This window comes from Portunus trituberculatus, chromosome 7, assembly GCF_017591435.1.
Source record: "Portunus trituberculatus isolate SZX2019 chromosome 7, ASM1759143v1, whole genome shotgun sequence".
NCBI lineage: Eukaryota > Metazoa > Arthropoda > Malacostraca > Decapoda > Portunidae > Portunus > Portunus trituberculatus.
In genome coordinates this window covers 7449044-7462320 of record NC_059261.1, presented here as the reverse complement: position 1 = coordinate 7462320, position 13277 = coordinate 7449044, and the positions used below count along the sequence as shown (strand labels likewise).

The 13277-nt window shown below is 40.4% G+C and overlaps 3 protein-coding genes across 9 annotated transcripts in view; 1 reads left to right on the top strand and 2 right to left on the bottom strand.

Annotated features, from left to right (window-relative positions):
• The window catches only part of LOC123498695, a 41217-nt gene extending 38434 nt beyond the window's left edge, over window positions 1–2783 (top strand). The window contains exons 3-5 of one of the 2 annotated variants that reach the window (XM_045246054.1): window positions 1107–1471; window positions 1817–1855; window positions 2622–2783. In XM_045246054.1, the coding sequence (XP_045101989.1) occupies window positions 1107–1381 (275 nt within the window). In that variant the 3' untranslated portion in view covers window positions 1382–1471; window positions 1817–1855; window positions 2622–2783. The remainder of the gene's footprint in view (window positions 1–1106; window positions 1472–1816; window positions 1856–2621) is intronic. The other variant, XM_045246061.1, reaches the window with a different exon arrangement.
• LOC123498707 lies at window positions 2141–5467 on the bottom strand. Of its 6 annotated transcripts, none has more exons than XM_045246075.1 (5): window positions 5312–5462; window positions 3958–4077; window positions 3106–3229; window positions 2652–2751; window positions 2141–2508 (listed from the first exon to the last, which is right to left on the bottom strand). In XM_045246075.1, the coding sequence occupies exons 2-5, from the start codon at window positions 3972–3974 to the stop codon at window positions 2432–2434; spliced, it is 318 nt and encodes a 105-aa protein (XP_045102010.1). In that variant the 5' UTR covers window positions 3975–4077; window positions 5312–5462; the 3' UTR covers window positions 2141–2431. The 6 variants fall into 6 exon arrangements, with proteins under 6 accessions (XP_045102010.1, XP_045102029.1, XP_045102020.1 ...); XM_045246094.1 differs by having other exon boundaries at window positions 3106–3169; XM_045246085.1 differs by having other exon boundaries at window positions 3958–4069.
• Window positions 5468–8845: 3378 nt separating this feature from the next.
• The window catches only part of LOC123498666 (tachykinins-like), a 52765-nt gene continuing 48333 nt past the window's right edge, over window positions 8846–13277 (bottom strand). Inside the window, exons 5-7 of the mRNA XM_045245996.1 lie at window positions 10891–11030; window positions 10258–10390; window positions 8846–9600 (exon numbers count right to left, since the gene is read on the bottom strand). Of these exons, the coding sequence (XP_045101931.1) occupies window positions 10259–10390; window positions 10891–11030 (272 nt within the window). The 3' untranslated portion in view covers window positions 8846–9600; window position 10258. The remainder of the gene's footprint in view (window positions 9601–10257; window positions 10391–10890; window positions 11031–13277) is intronic.

Genomic DNA, 13277 nt, shown 5'->3' with positions numbered 1-13277 from the left:
AGTGTTTCGAGAATGTTCCGTGTTTGTTTTGCTTGAAATACGGTGATCTAGTGGCTGGTTAGGACTTGGATTGAAGCCCAGTTTCCTTTACAAATTTTCCCACTCGGTATCTTCGATTTTTTATTTCAAGATTGAATTAAATGTTTGCGTTATCAAAAAATAGTTTATGAAGGGTAAAGTGTGTTTCATTGCTGATCAGCTAAATGTGTGGACTTGAAGAGTGATTTGCAGTGCCGTTAAAGTGTGTAAAAGTGACACTCTATAAAATATTTTTGTTTTTATTTCCGCGTGTTGCCAAGTGTTGATGTGTTGTGGGAGCAGTTCATATTTTTCACAAGTGTTGTCGATGGTGTTGAAAGAGACTGGTGTGCTTTGAAGTAGTGTTTCACCTTGTCGATATTATAACACTTTTATTTACGATATTTTTGTTGAGTTTCTATTATTCCTCAGCCCGGCAATACTTTTATATTTTAGGGGTTAGTTTTGATTCATGACAAGCCAGAATTTATGTAGCATTCGTGTCCAGCTGCCTTTTTGAGAATCGACACTTTCAAAATGGTTTGCGTAACGTATATGTGTGACGTCATCAGCGGGGGGCGCCCACCGGCTGGACCCACACCCACACCCAGACCTCCTGCCCGCCCGGTGTGTGCGTGCGTGTGTTGCCTGGGTTTTCATTGTAGACGGTGGTGGTGGTGGTGGTGTGAGTGTGTGTGTGTATGTGTGTGTGTGTGTGTGTGTGTGTGTGTGTGTGTGTGTGTTAGATAAAATCTCCACCCGTTTTTTTTTTTTTTTTTTTTGAGGGGCGGGGGCGGCATCAGTGTGTGTGTGTGTGTGTGTGTGTGTGTGTGTGTGTGTGTGTGTGTGTGTGTGCAGGGGTTGGTGAAGGGTTAGCAGTAGCTGTGACGTACTTGAGATGTTTTGGTGTGCTGTGGCGTGGCCGCTTGAGGGAGTGTGTGTGTGTGTGTGTGTGTGTGTGTGTGTGTGTTTAGGTAAGTAGAGAATATAATTATTGCTGGTTTTACGGTCATTAACTTCGCTTTTTTTTATAAATTGAAAAATACTAATTGATTAATATCTTTTAACAGTTTTATTCATTCCTTCAGGCCTGTCTGCCCTGCAGCACCCACATCGGCCTGCCACAGCCTGCACGCCGCGGCCAGGAGGGCGAGGCAGGCGGCGCTACACACGCAGCACTGGAGCACAGCAGCAAGTAAACCAGGAGAGATGCAGCCAGCGAATCGTGTCTGTGTGGGGTGTGTACCTGCCGGAGCTCTACCGCTGCCTACACCTACACCTGAGTGCCTGCATGACCTTCTCACCCGTCTCGCCAGCAGGGCATGCCGGTACAGGGCATGACGGTGTCGTGCGAAATCATTGAACATTGGAATATCTTGCAAGTTGTTCCTGTGCACACGCCCTTCACCACCACACCACCACACACGCCCTGTGCAGTCTTTGAGCTCCCAAGGTTAGTGTCTCTTGTGGCTCCCAAGGTTAGTGTCTCTTGTGGCAAGTGGCAGTCTTATAGAGTGACTATATACCCTGATATTAAGACATTTATATTTTTACCCTGATACAAGACAAAATTTATATTTTTACCCTGATATTAAGACTTGCAAAAAAAATGCCAGTAGAAAAGGTGAGGAGGAGTAGGTTAGGGATGCCAGTAGAAAAGGTGAGGAGTAGGAGGTTAGGGGAGGAGTATTAGGTAAAAGGTCGTTAAAAGGTCGTTTAAGTAACCATAACACACAGGGGAGGAGAGAAGGGAGGGAGCAGTCGGATATGGGCACAACCACCCACCCCGTCCTCACAGAGACGTGTAGTGGGTGTGAACAACGTGGCTCCTCTCGGGGTGAGTGGGTGTGACAAACGGTGGACGTGACAAACGGTGGACGTGGTGCTCCTCTCGGGGTGGGGGAACATGATGTGTGTGGGCGGCCAAGGGCCGCAAAAAATATCGCAAAAAATATGTGTGTCAGCGAAAAAATATAAAAAGTCAGAGCGATTATGTTTATAACATTGTTGTTGATACATATGTCTCTCACCAGGCTTGATCAGGTTATGTACGGCAGAGTGAGACTTGAAATTATTTATTTCACCATTTATTTATTTCAGTCACATTCCGCAAGGGTACAGACAAGGCTCAAACGATACCTCAAAGACTCTCCGGAGATCAACTACGGCAGATTTCACAACAAAAAATTATAAAAAAAAAAGAAAAATCAAAACTAATAATGTCACTGTGTTGGGGAGTCCTTGACTTAGCACACTGGGAAGCTCGTTACTCGCAACACTGCAAGTCCACAGAGTCTGACACGCTAGGCACACATTTATTAATACATTAGTCCCCAGAGATGCAGCAGTAGTAGTCAGCAGTCTTGGTGGCAGCAGGAGTAGTCAGCAGCCTTGGTAGTAGCAGCAGGAGTAGTCAGCAGTCTTGGTAGTAGCAGCAGCAGGAGTACAGGATGCCATCAGTGCAGCGGAGGGGGGGGGGGGACGGAAGATCTGCAGGAGAGAACAAGAGTGAAAATGTCAGTTTTTCATATTCAGAACTAAAGTTTGCAAAAAATATTGATTTCTGAAGGTCACAAACTCACATGGTTCTTCTGCCATTTCAGAATTTGAGCCACAGTAACACATCCACTCACCTGAACACTGACCTGGTGTGTGTCTCTGTGGAGGGTGCCAAGGTGGTGTCTCTGGGGAGGGTGCCACTGCAGCTGTGCCATCACCCTCGTCAACATGTACCTGTAACATAATTTGATAAACATTCCACTGTACCATGATTTTGTCTTTCCATCAATCAATCCATCAATCAATGTGCAGTGCTGTATGTACTGAAGTCATGTTTAGCGTTCATCTATCGAAATAAATTTAAATGTGAGCTTGAGTTTCCCTGTCGTTTAATTAGTACACTTACCACAAATTAAAGTCTCTTACAAACTATTGAGATGACACAGATTTTGCTTCTACACCTCAATATCAAAAACACCTCCTAAGTTCCCAAGACTGATGCAATGCCCTGTCTCAATGGTAAATACTGTACCTCTCCAAACACACACAACAACACACACACACACACACACACACACACACACCTACCTTCACGTTAATGATACCCACAGACCAGGTACTCCATCCACATCCTCCCGTGGTGCAGCCGCTCCTGGGGACAGCACAGGTGATGGGCGTGACGTGACATGCCACAGTGACACGTGTAGTTACGCTTCACGTGTAATCAAGTGAACAGGAACACGGGCTGATTTAAAGGATACACGGTCATGAAAGGAAGGAGTGACAGTCTACTCACACCTTCACGAGTATCTAACAGGCCTACATGAGTATTTGATAGGCCTACATACTGACGAACACTGAAATTAAGATACACCTGAACTGGGGAACACGGAAATTAAGATAGGTCTAAACTGAGGAACACAGAAATTAGGCTTAAACTGAGGAACACGGAAATTAGGCCTAAACTGAGGAACACGGAAATTAGGCCTAAACTGAGGAACACGGAAATTAGGCCTAAACTGAGGAACACGGAAATTATGATAGGCCTAAACTGAGGAACACGGAAATTAGGCCTAAACTGAGGAACACGGAAATTAGACCTAAACTGAGGAACACGGAAATTAAGATAGGCCTAAACTGAGGAACACGGAAATTAAGATAGGTCTAAACTGAGGAACACGAAAATTAGGCCTAAACTGAGGAACACGGAAATTAAGATAGGCCTAAACAAATCACGAACGAGAGGAGATCAAAATGTGAAATAATCTTCAAAGCACATGTTAGCGGTGTGTGGTTAGCCTGTCAGTCTGCCAGTCTAGCCAGGAACCAACACCACCACCACCACCACCATGACACCCACACAAAACCTTACTGCATGTGTCCGCTCCAGCGCCTCGGGGAACAACAATCCGGAACACTAGGAGTATGAAAGTGTCTTACCTGCGTGTGAGGACCATCTCTTGACTAGTCCCCGCCACATGTCAGCCTTCGCTCCACACAAGAGTGCGTCGTGAGGGCCCCGCCACGCCACGCCACCACGCCAAACCCACACCTGGAAACCTACGGTGCTGTCAACCAAGCCTACACACACACTGTAAATGACACTAAATAGGCCTATTCATGCTGTCAACCAAGCCTACACACACACTGTAAATGACACTATATAGGCCTATTCATAAATGTTTTGCTCTCACGACGCCTATTTCCAAAGGCTCTAATTGAAGAAACTCGTGTATTTTAAGGGTATTTTTATGGTTTTGGTGATGGAATAACAAGATCTTTAATTGATCATAAGGAGAAACGGTCTCGAACACCCAGCAAGTTGTCTATAAAGGGACTTGAACAACTGTCGTGATGAAAAAGCCGTAAAAAAAAAAAAAAGCATCACTTCTTAAGATTCCTAATGATAAACAAAACACTTGAAAATCGAGATCGACAGGCACGACTTAAATAAATTGAATATATTAACACCCACACAGTCGTTTTCTGCGCTAAAGAGAGGAGTCATGAACCTACTTACAGAATAATTCACCAAGTACTACCTACACACTCCACACCCCCCACCCCCAGGCACGGCTGTCACCACCATCACCACCACCACCACCACCACCACGTTATTCATTAAAAGTACTGCTATGACTTCTATTCGTATTGCTGTGATGGATAGCTTTCTTCCCTTCCCTTCCCTTCCCTTCCCTTCCTTCCTTCCCCTCCCTCCCTCTCCTCTCCTCTCCTCTCCTCTCCTCTCCTCTCCTCTCCTCTCCTCTCCTCTCCTCTCCTCTCCTCTCCTCTCACCAGTGAAAGTCATGGGTGAGATGCGTGATGGGTAAGTTCCGTCCCCTCTCCTTCTCCCTCTCCCTTTTTCCCTCCTATTCCTCCTCCTCTTTTCCTCCTCTTCCTCCTCCTATTTTTCCCTCCTCTTCCTTCTTCCTTCTTCCCTCTTCACCATACTACGTCAATATGCACAAGTTTCTCCTCTTCCTTTCCTTTCTCACTTCCTTCCTTCCTTCCTCTTTACTTCCCTACTTCCTCTCCTTCCCCACTTTCTCTCCCTCCCTCCTCTTCTCTTCCTCTTCCAATCTCTTTCTTTCTTTCCTCCTCCTCTTCCATCTTCACTTTCTTCACCCGCTACTTCCTCTTCCTCTAGTCTTCACTTCCCTACATTCTCCTCTTCCTCTTCCTCGACTGTCTCAAGTAACCACAGCATAGCAAGCTACACACGCCCACAGCCAGTTAATCACCACGCCAGTTAATCACCAACCCAGTTACCAAATGACTTGAGCACTTTCCTTACCCATCCTTTCCTCTTCCTCCGTGGGCAGACTGCAGGAACACCAAGATTACCAGCAGGATCACCAGCAGGAACAAGAACACCAGCAGGGGCGGTGGTGAAGCAGGGACACTCAGCAGGGAGGCAGGGCGGCGACTGAACAGCATACAGTGAAGCAAGGATGACTCTAGCTCGGATTTAATTAAGACTCGAAGCAGCGTCGCGTGAACCATTGAAACAGTTGATGGGGAAAAAAAATAGGTGGAAATGGAAATCTTAAATAGTAAAACGCATTAGGGAAATTTTAAGTGGTATAGAAAATGGAGAGGGAAAAAAAAAAAATTAGATACTTGGAAACTATACAAACGTGAGAAAATAAAACGAAATAGAAGGAAAATAAAAAAGAAATGAAACGAGACGAAAAAAAACAAAACATGGAACTTGAACGAAAGTAAATAGAAAACAAGAGGAAAATCACAGAAAACGAGGAATTGATAGAAAAGTGATAGAAAACGAGGAAATGAAAGAAAAACTGATAGAAAACGAGAAACTGAAAGAAAAAGTGATAGAAAACGAGGAATTGATAGAAAAAGTCATAGAAAACGAGAAACTGAAAGAAAAACTGATAGAAAACGAGGAACTGAAAGAAAAACTGATAGAAAACGAGGAACTGAAAGAAAAAGTCATAGAAAACGAAGAACTGAAAGAAAAAGTCATAGAAAACGAGGAATTGATAGAAAAAGTCATAGAAAACGAGGAACTGATAGAAAACGTGATAGAAAACGAGGAACTGATATAAGAACTCACAGAAAACGAGAATATGATACAAAATACTCACAGAAAACGAGAATATGATATAAGAACTCACAGAAAACGAGAATATGATACAAAAACTCACAGAAAACGAGAATATGATACAAAAACTCACAGAAAACGAGGAACTGATAGAAAACTCACAGAAAACGAGGAACTGATATAAGAACTCACAGAAAACGAGAATATGATATAAGAACTCACAGAAAACGAGGAACTGATATAAGAACTCACAGAAAACGAGAATATGATATAAGAACTCACAGAAAACGAGAATATGATACAAAAACTCACAGAAAACGAGGAACTGATAGAAAACGTGATAGAAAACGGGGAAGGGGTTTGGAACTGATAAAAACACGTGTCTAAAGGTTAAGCCTGTCCTTTATTGCACTTTGAGACGCAGATAGAGAATTAAATTGTGTAGTTGAACAATAAGAACAAGTAATATTCTGCTTAGCCATCCTTAGAGTCGAGAGGAGGTCAAAAATACACGCAAATTTTGACCTTATTACACCATTGGGGGAAAGAACACACTCACACACTCACTCACTCACGCACACACTCACGCACGCACTCACGAACTGTAAACCCCCATCTCCCCGCCGCCGCACCTCCACCCCACCACCCCCCCTCCACCACCTCACCTACGTAGCCACACCACACCGCCTTCACCACCAATGATAGTGTAGTGGTTATAATAATGGTGACTATTACTATTACTACTGTGTGTGTGTGTGTGTGTGTGTGTGTGTGTGTGTGTGTGTGTGTGTGTGTGTGTGTGTGAACGGAAAAGAGGAAACTAGTTAGTGAATGGACAATTTGAAGAGTGATTTTTTAACGTAATTATGGAAAAAAAAAATGGTGAGGAAAAATAGTCATAAAGGCGAGGAAAAGTAAGAAAAAGAGGAAAAAAATGGCGAGGAAAAAAGTAAGAAAAGACGAGGAAAAGTAAGAAAAAGACGAGGAAAAGTAAGAAAAAGACGAGGAAAAGTAAGAAAAAGGCGAGGAAAAAGAAAAAAGGCGAGGAAAAAAGTAAAAAGGCGAGAAAAAAAGTAAAAAGGCGAGAAAAGTAAGAAAAAGACGAGGAAAAGTAGGAAAAAGACGAGAAAAGTAAGAAAAAGACGAGGAAAAGTAAGAAAAAGACGAGAAAAAAAAAAAAAAAAAAAAAAAAAAAATGAGAGGGGGAAAAAAACAAACATATTCAATCAAGGAAATCACTCTTAAGAAAACGTCAAAATATAAGAAAAAGAAAAGGGGAAAATTTAATGATCTTTTCACTCCTATAAGAAAAAGAAAAGGGAAAATTTGATGATCTTTTCACACCTATAAGAAAAAGAAAAGGGAAAATTTAATGATCTTTTCACACCTATAAGAAAAGAAAAGGGAAAATTTAATGATCTTTTCACCCATACAAGAAAAGAAAAGGGAAAAAAGAAAAGAAAAACATCCCATTGAAAATAATAAAAAAATAAAATAATGAGAGAGAGAGAGAGAGAGAGAGAGAGAGAGAGAGAGAGAGAGAGAGAGAGAGAGAGAGAGAGAGAGAACGGGATCTCAGGTAGGGTCATAAAGAGGTGATGGGATTAAATTCTCCTTTTCAAATCCTCCTTTTAAATCCTCCTTTTTTTAATCCTCTTTTTAAATCCTCCTTTTTTTAAATCCTCATTATAAATCCTCCTTTTTTAATCCTGTTTATTTAATCCTCCTCTTTTTAAATCCTCCTTTTTTTAATCCTCCTCTTTTTAAATCTTCCTCATTATAAATCCTCCTTTTTTAAATCCTCTTTTTAAATCCTCCTTTTTTAATCCTCTTTTTAAATCATCCTCTTTTTAAATCCTCCTTTTTAAATCCTCCTTTTTAAATCCTCCTCTTTTTAAATCCTCCTCTTTATAAATCCTCCTTTTTTTAATCCTCTTTTTAAATCCTCCTTTTTTAATCCTGTTTTTTTAATCCTCCTTTTTTAAATCCTCCATTTTTTTAATCCTCCTCTTTTTAAATCCTCCTTTTTTTAAATCTTTTTTTTAATCCTCTTTTTAAATCCTCTTTTTTAATCCTCCTCTTTTTAAATCCTCCTCTTTTTAAATCCTCTTTTTAAATCCTCCTTTTTTTAAATCCTCCTCTTTTTAAATCCTCCTTTTTTAATCCTTTTTATGTTAATTCTCTTTTTATTCATTTTTATTTAATCCTCCTTTTTTATCCTCCTTTATTAAATTCTCCTTCTTTTTATCAAATTCTCCTTTTCTGTACTTTGATTCTCCTTTATAAATATTCTAATTCCTTTACATAGACACTTTCCTACGAGGCACTAGGGGGGGGAAAGGAGGGAAAAAAGAGGTACTAGGAGGAAAAAGGAACAAAGACAATAGATCTAATCCCACATAATTCACCATAAGAGAATCCAATGCTATTTAAAGAAGATCCAATCCTACTACTGTCTCTTCCTGATCCTTATGAAAGATTAGGAGGAGATTCTTGGTACTAGATTCCCTTATGCTTTAGATACAGACAGACAGACAGACAGACAGACAGACTAGGTACATTGAGAGGGGAAAGGGGAAACAACCACTTGAAAGGGAGGAAAAGGGGAAAAAAGGGGAAAAAAGGGGAAAAGGGAAGGAAAAGGGAAAGAATGAAGATGAAAAGAGAAGAGAAGGAAAATATTGATGAATTTAGAAAAGCAGTGAAAGGAAAACAGGAAAAAAATAGGAAAAAGCGAGAGAAAAATTTGGAATAGATGAAAAGATGAGAAAATAGAAGGAAATAAAGAAAATAATGAAAAAAATGAAAAGAATGAAGGAATATAATGAAGAAAATTAAATAAAAGCAAGGAAAAATAGGTGAAAAAAGAAAGAAAACGGAGATCCACCAGAGAAAACGTGACATTTATCTGGAAAACTCAACAAGATACACGGAAAAAATGAAAAAAAAAACAATAATGAAAAAAAAACGAAGAAAGGAAGAAAAAGCAAGGAAAAAGAAGAAAAAGAGAAAGAAAACAGAGACCCATCAAAGAAAACGTGACATTCACCTGGAAGACTAATCAAGATACACGGAACTTTACATTAGAGAAAGTTACCCAGCCTTGTGTACCTTAACGAGACTACACAGGTGACTGATGACATGATTACAGGTAAATACACCCACCCACGCCCACCTACGCCCACCTACGCCCACCCACGCCCACCCACACCTCCACCTCACCCACACATCACGGTTTGTACAGCTAATTTCTAAACGGATGTAAAAAAATGTGTATATTATTATTATTATTATTATTATCATTATTATTATTTTTATTGGGCAAAATGTGAAAGATTTATTATTTTTTTTCTCTCTTTCGTTGTTGTTGTTGTTGTTGTTGTTTTGAAGTGGTGGTGGTGGTGGTGGTGGTGGTGGTGGAGGTGGAGGCAGGTTGGTGGTGGTGGTGGTGGTGGTGGTAGTAGAGGTGGTGGTGGTGGTGGTGGTTCATTGTGGTAGGACATTCTCGCCTTTCACTCCTGTGGTGGGGAGAAAATTATATTACTATACTACTACTACTACTACTACTACTACTACTACTACTATTATTACTTCCATCATTATTATTAACCTCAAAATCAACATTACTATTTAATTTCCCCTTAAAACATTCCTACATATACTAAAAAAACCAGCCCAAGGGATCAAACCCCTTAAAAAACCAGCCCAAGAGATCAAACACCTTAAAAAAAACCGCCCAAGAGATCAAACACCTTAAAAAACCCGCCTAAGAGATCAAACCCCTTAAAAAACCCGCCCAAGAGATCAAACACCTTAAAAAACCCGCCTAAGAGATCAAACACCTTAAAAAACCCGCCCAAGAGATCAAACACCTTAAAAAACCCGCCCAAGTGATCAAACACCTTAAAAAACCCGCCTAAGAGATCAAACACTTTAAAAAACCCGCCTAAGAGATCAAACACCTTAAAAAACCAGCCCAATATCACTAAAACACCCAAAAAACCACCAAAACGCCCAAAAACTACAAAAACTCCCAAAAAAACCGCCCAAATACCCAAAAACCCGCCCAAAACCCCAAAACCCGCCCAAATACCCCAAAAAACCGCCCAAATACCCCAAAAAACCGCCCAAAATCCCCAAAATCCCGCCCAAACAACCCCGGGAATCCTACTAACCTCAACCCCGCATGCCAAGGAAACCTGAAGGAGTCCTCTTGTCCTGGGGGAGTCCTGGGTAAGCGTCCTTCTTCCCGCGCATGCCCAGGAAGCCAGAAGGAGCCCGCTTGTGTGTGCCAGCCCGCCACCCTTCCTGCAGTGGTGGTGGTGGTGGTGGTGGTGGTGGTGGTGGTGGTGGTGGTTGTGGTGGTGGTATTATTATTTTGTTTTATTTAGTCATTTTTTTTTTACTACTATTACTATTACTACTACTACTATTACTACTACTATTACTATTACTATTACTATTACTACTACTGCTACTACTACTACTGCTGTTGTTTTCGTTATTATTTATTGATGTTGCTGTTGTTGTTGTTACTACTACTAGTGCTACTACTACTACTACTACTACTACTACTACTACTAATGCCACTACTACTACTACTACTACTACTACTACTGCTACTACCACTACTACTACCACTACTACAACAACTACAACAACTACTACTACAACTAAAAATAAAACCTTTCTCCTCCTCCTCCTCCTCCTCCTCCTCCTCCTCCTCTTCTTCCAATCAATCACTAAATTCCCATATCCTCTTTTAACCACCCCTTCCCTTCTTTTCCCTCTCTTCCCCTCATACTCACAGGATTGTAGTAGTAGTAGTAGTCGTCATCCATAGGGGGGGCGGCGTCCCCTTGGAGGAGGGAGAGGAGGGCCTGGCGGGACACGGGGGAGGAGAGATAATCCTCTATGGACGATTTCTTTCCCCTCATTCCAAGGAAACCTGAGGGGAGAGAGGGAGAGGGGAGGGGAGAGAGAGGGGTGAGGGGTGAGACAGAGAGAGGGGAGGAGGAGGAGGAGGAGGAGGAGGAGGAGGAGGAGGAGGAGGAGGAGGAGGAGACGAAGAAGAAGAAGATAACAATAATAATAATAATAATAATAATAATAATAAGAAGAAGAAGAAGAAGAAGAAGAGGAAGGAAGGAAGAGAGGAGGAGGAGGAGGAGGAGGAGGAGGAGGAGGAGGGAATGATAAATGAGAAGAAAACAAAGAGACAGAGAGAGAGAGAGAGAGAGAGAGAGAGAGAGAGAGAGAGAGAGAGAGAGAGAGAGAGAGAGACAAGAAACTCACTCTTACCTTCATAACCAAACATTAAAATTCCTTTCCCCTCACTTCCCTCTCCCCTCTCTCTCCCTCCCCTCACCCTCTCCCCTCACCCCTTCCCTTCCCTTTAAATACCACTCTCTCTCTCTCTCCCCCTCTCCCCTCTCCCCTCTCTCTCTCTCTCTCCCCTCATAAACATACCTGACCCCTTTTTTTTATCTCTCTCTCTCTCTCTCTCTCTCTCTCTCTCTCTCTCTCTCTCTCTCCTTCCCCTCGTTCCTTTAAATTTTCTCACCAGTTTCCTTCCCTCTTTCCCCTCACTTGCTCGTCTTACCTGTTTCCCCTCATATTCACTGTACCTTCCCATAATCCTCTTGCTGAAATGTTGTCCCCTTTTTTTTCCTCTTTTTTTCCATTTTTTCCCCTCTTTTTCTTCTTTTCCCTCTTTTCCATTTTTCCTCTTTTCTCAAATTTTTCTTCTTTTTCCTCTTTCTTCCACTTTTCTTCTTTTCCCTCTTTTTTCTTTTTCCTCTTTTCCTCATTTTTTCCATTTTTTCCTCTTTTCTCAAATTTTTTCTTCTTTTTCCTCTTTTTCCATTTTTCTCATTCTTCCCTCTTTTCCTTTTTTCCCATTTTTTTCTTCTTTTCCCTCTTTTTCCCCATTTCCCCATTCTTTTCCTCCTTTTCCCTCTTTTTCCCTTTTTCTTCTCTATTTTCTCTTCTTTACTCAAACAAACCCACAAAATGCTCAAAAATATCGTCAAAATGTCCTAAAATGCTCTTAAAATGCTCAATAATATCCTTTGATGTCCTAAAATGCCCTTAAAATATCCAAAATCTTCAAATGCCCTTACATACCCGAAAATGTCCTAAAATGTCCTAAAATGTCCTAAAATGTCCTAAAATGTCCTAAAATGTCCTAATATGGCCTAAAACACCCCTAAAATGTCTTAAAATTCACTAAAAACCTTTAAAATGTCCTAATGATCCAAAAATGCCTTAGAATGCCATAAAATGTCCTGAAAATGCCAAAAATGCTCTAGATTAGCATAAAATGTCCTAAAAATACCAAAAATGCCCCAAAAATGCTTTAAAAAATGTCCTAAATGCTCCAGAAATGCCCTAGATCAATATAAAATGACCTTAAAATACCAAAAATGCCTAAAAATTCCTTAAATGCTCCAAAAATGCCCTAGATTACAATAAAAATGTCCTTAAAATACAAAAAATGCCCTAGATTAATACAAATGTCCTTAAACTACAGAAAATGCCCAATAAATGCTTGAAAATGTCCTAAATGCTCCAAAAAATCTAGAATACTATAAAATGCCCTTAAAATACCCAAAAAATGCCCTAGGATAGTAACAAATGTTCTTAAAATATAAAAAAATGCCCTAGATCAGTAAATAAATGCCCTAAATGCTTCAAAAATGCCTCAAAATACCTTTAAAATGCCCTAAATGCTAAAAAAATTACGTAGATTACTAAAAATATCCTTAAAATGCCCAAAATGTCCCAAAATACCTTTAAAATGCCCTAAATGTTCAAAAAGTGCCTTAGATTAAAAAATATCCTTAAAAAAACCCAAAATGCCTCAAAATACCTTTAAAATGCCCTAAATATTCCAAAAAAATGCCATAGATTAGTAAAAATATCCTTAAAATGCCCCAAAATATCTTTAAAATGCCCTAAATGTTCCAAAAAATGCCCTAGGTTAAAAATATCCTTAAAATACCCAAAATGTCCCAAAATACCCTTAAAATGCCCTAAATATTCCAAAAAAATGCCTTAGATTACTAAAAGATCCTTAAAATACCCAAAATGCCTCAAAATACCTTTAAAATGCCCTAAATATTCCAAAATGCCCTAGATTACTAAAAACATCCTTAAAATGCCAAAAATACCTTTAAAATGCCCTAAATATTCC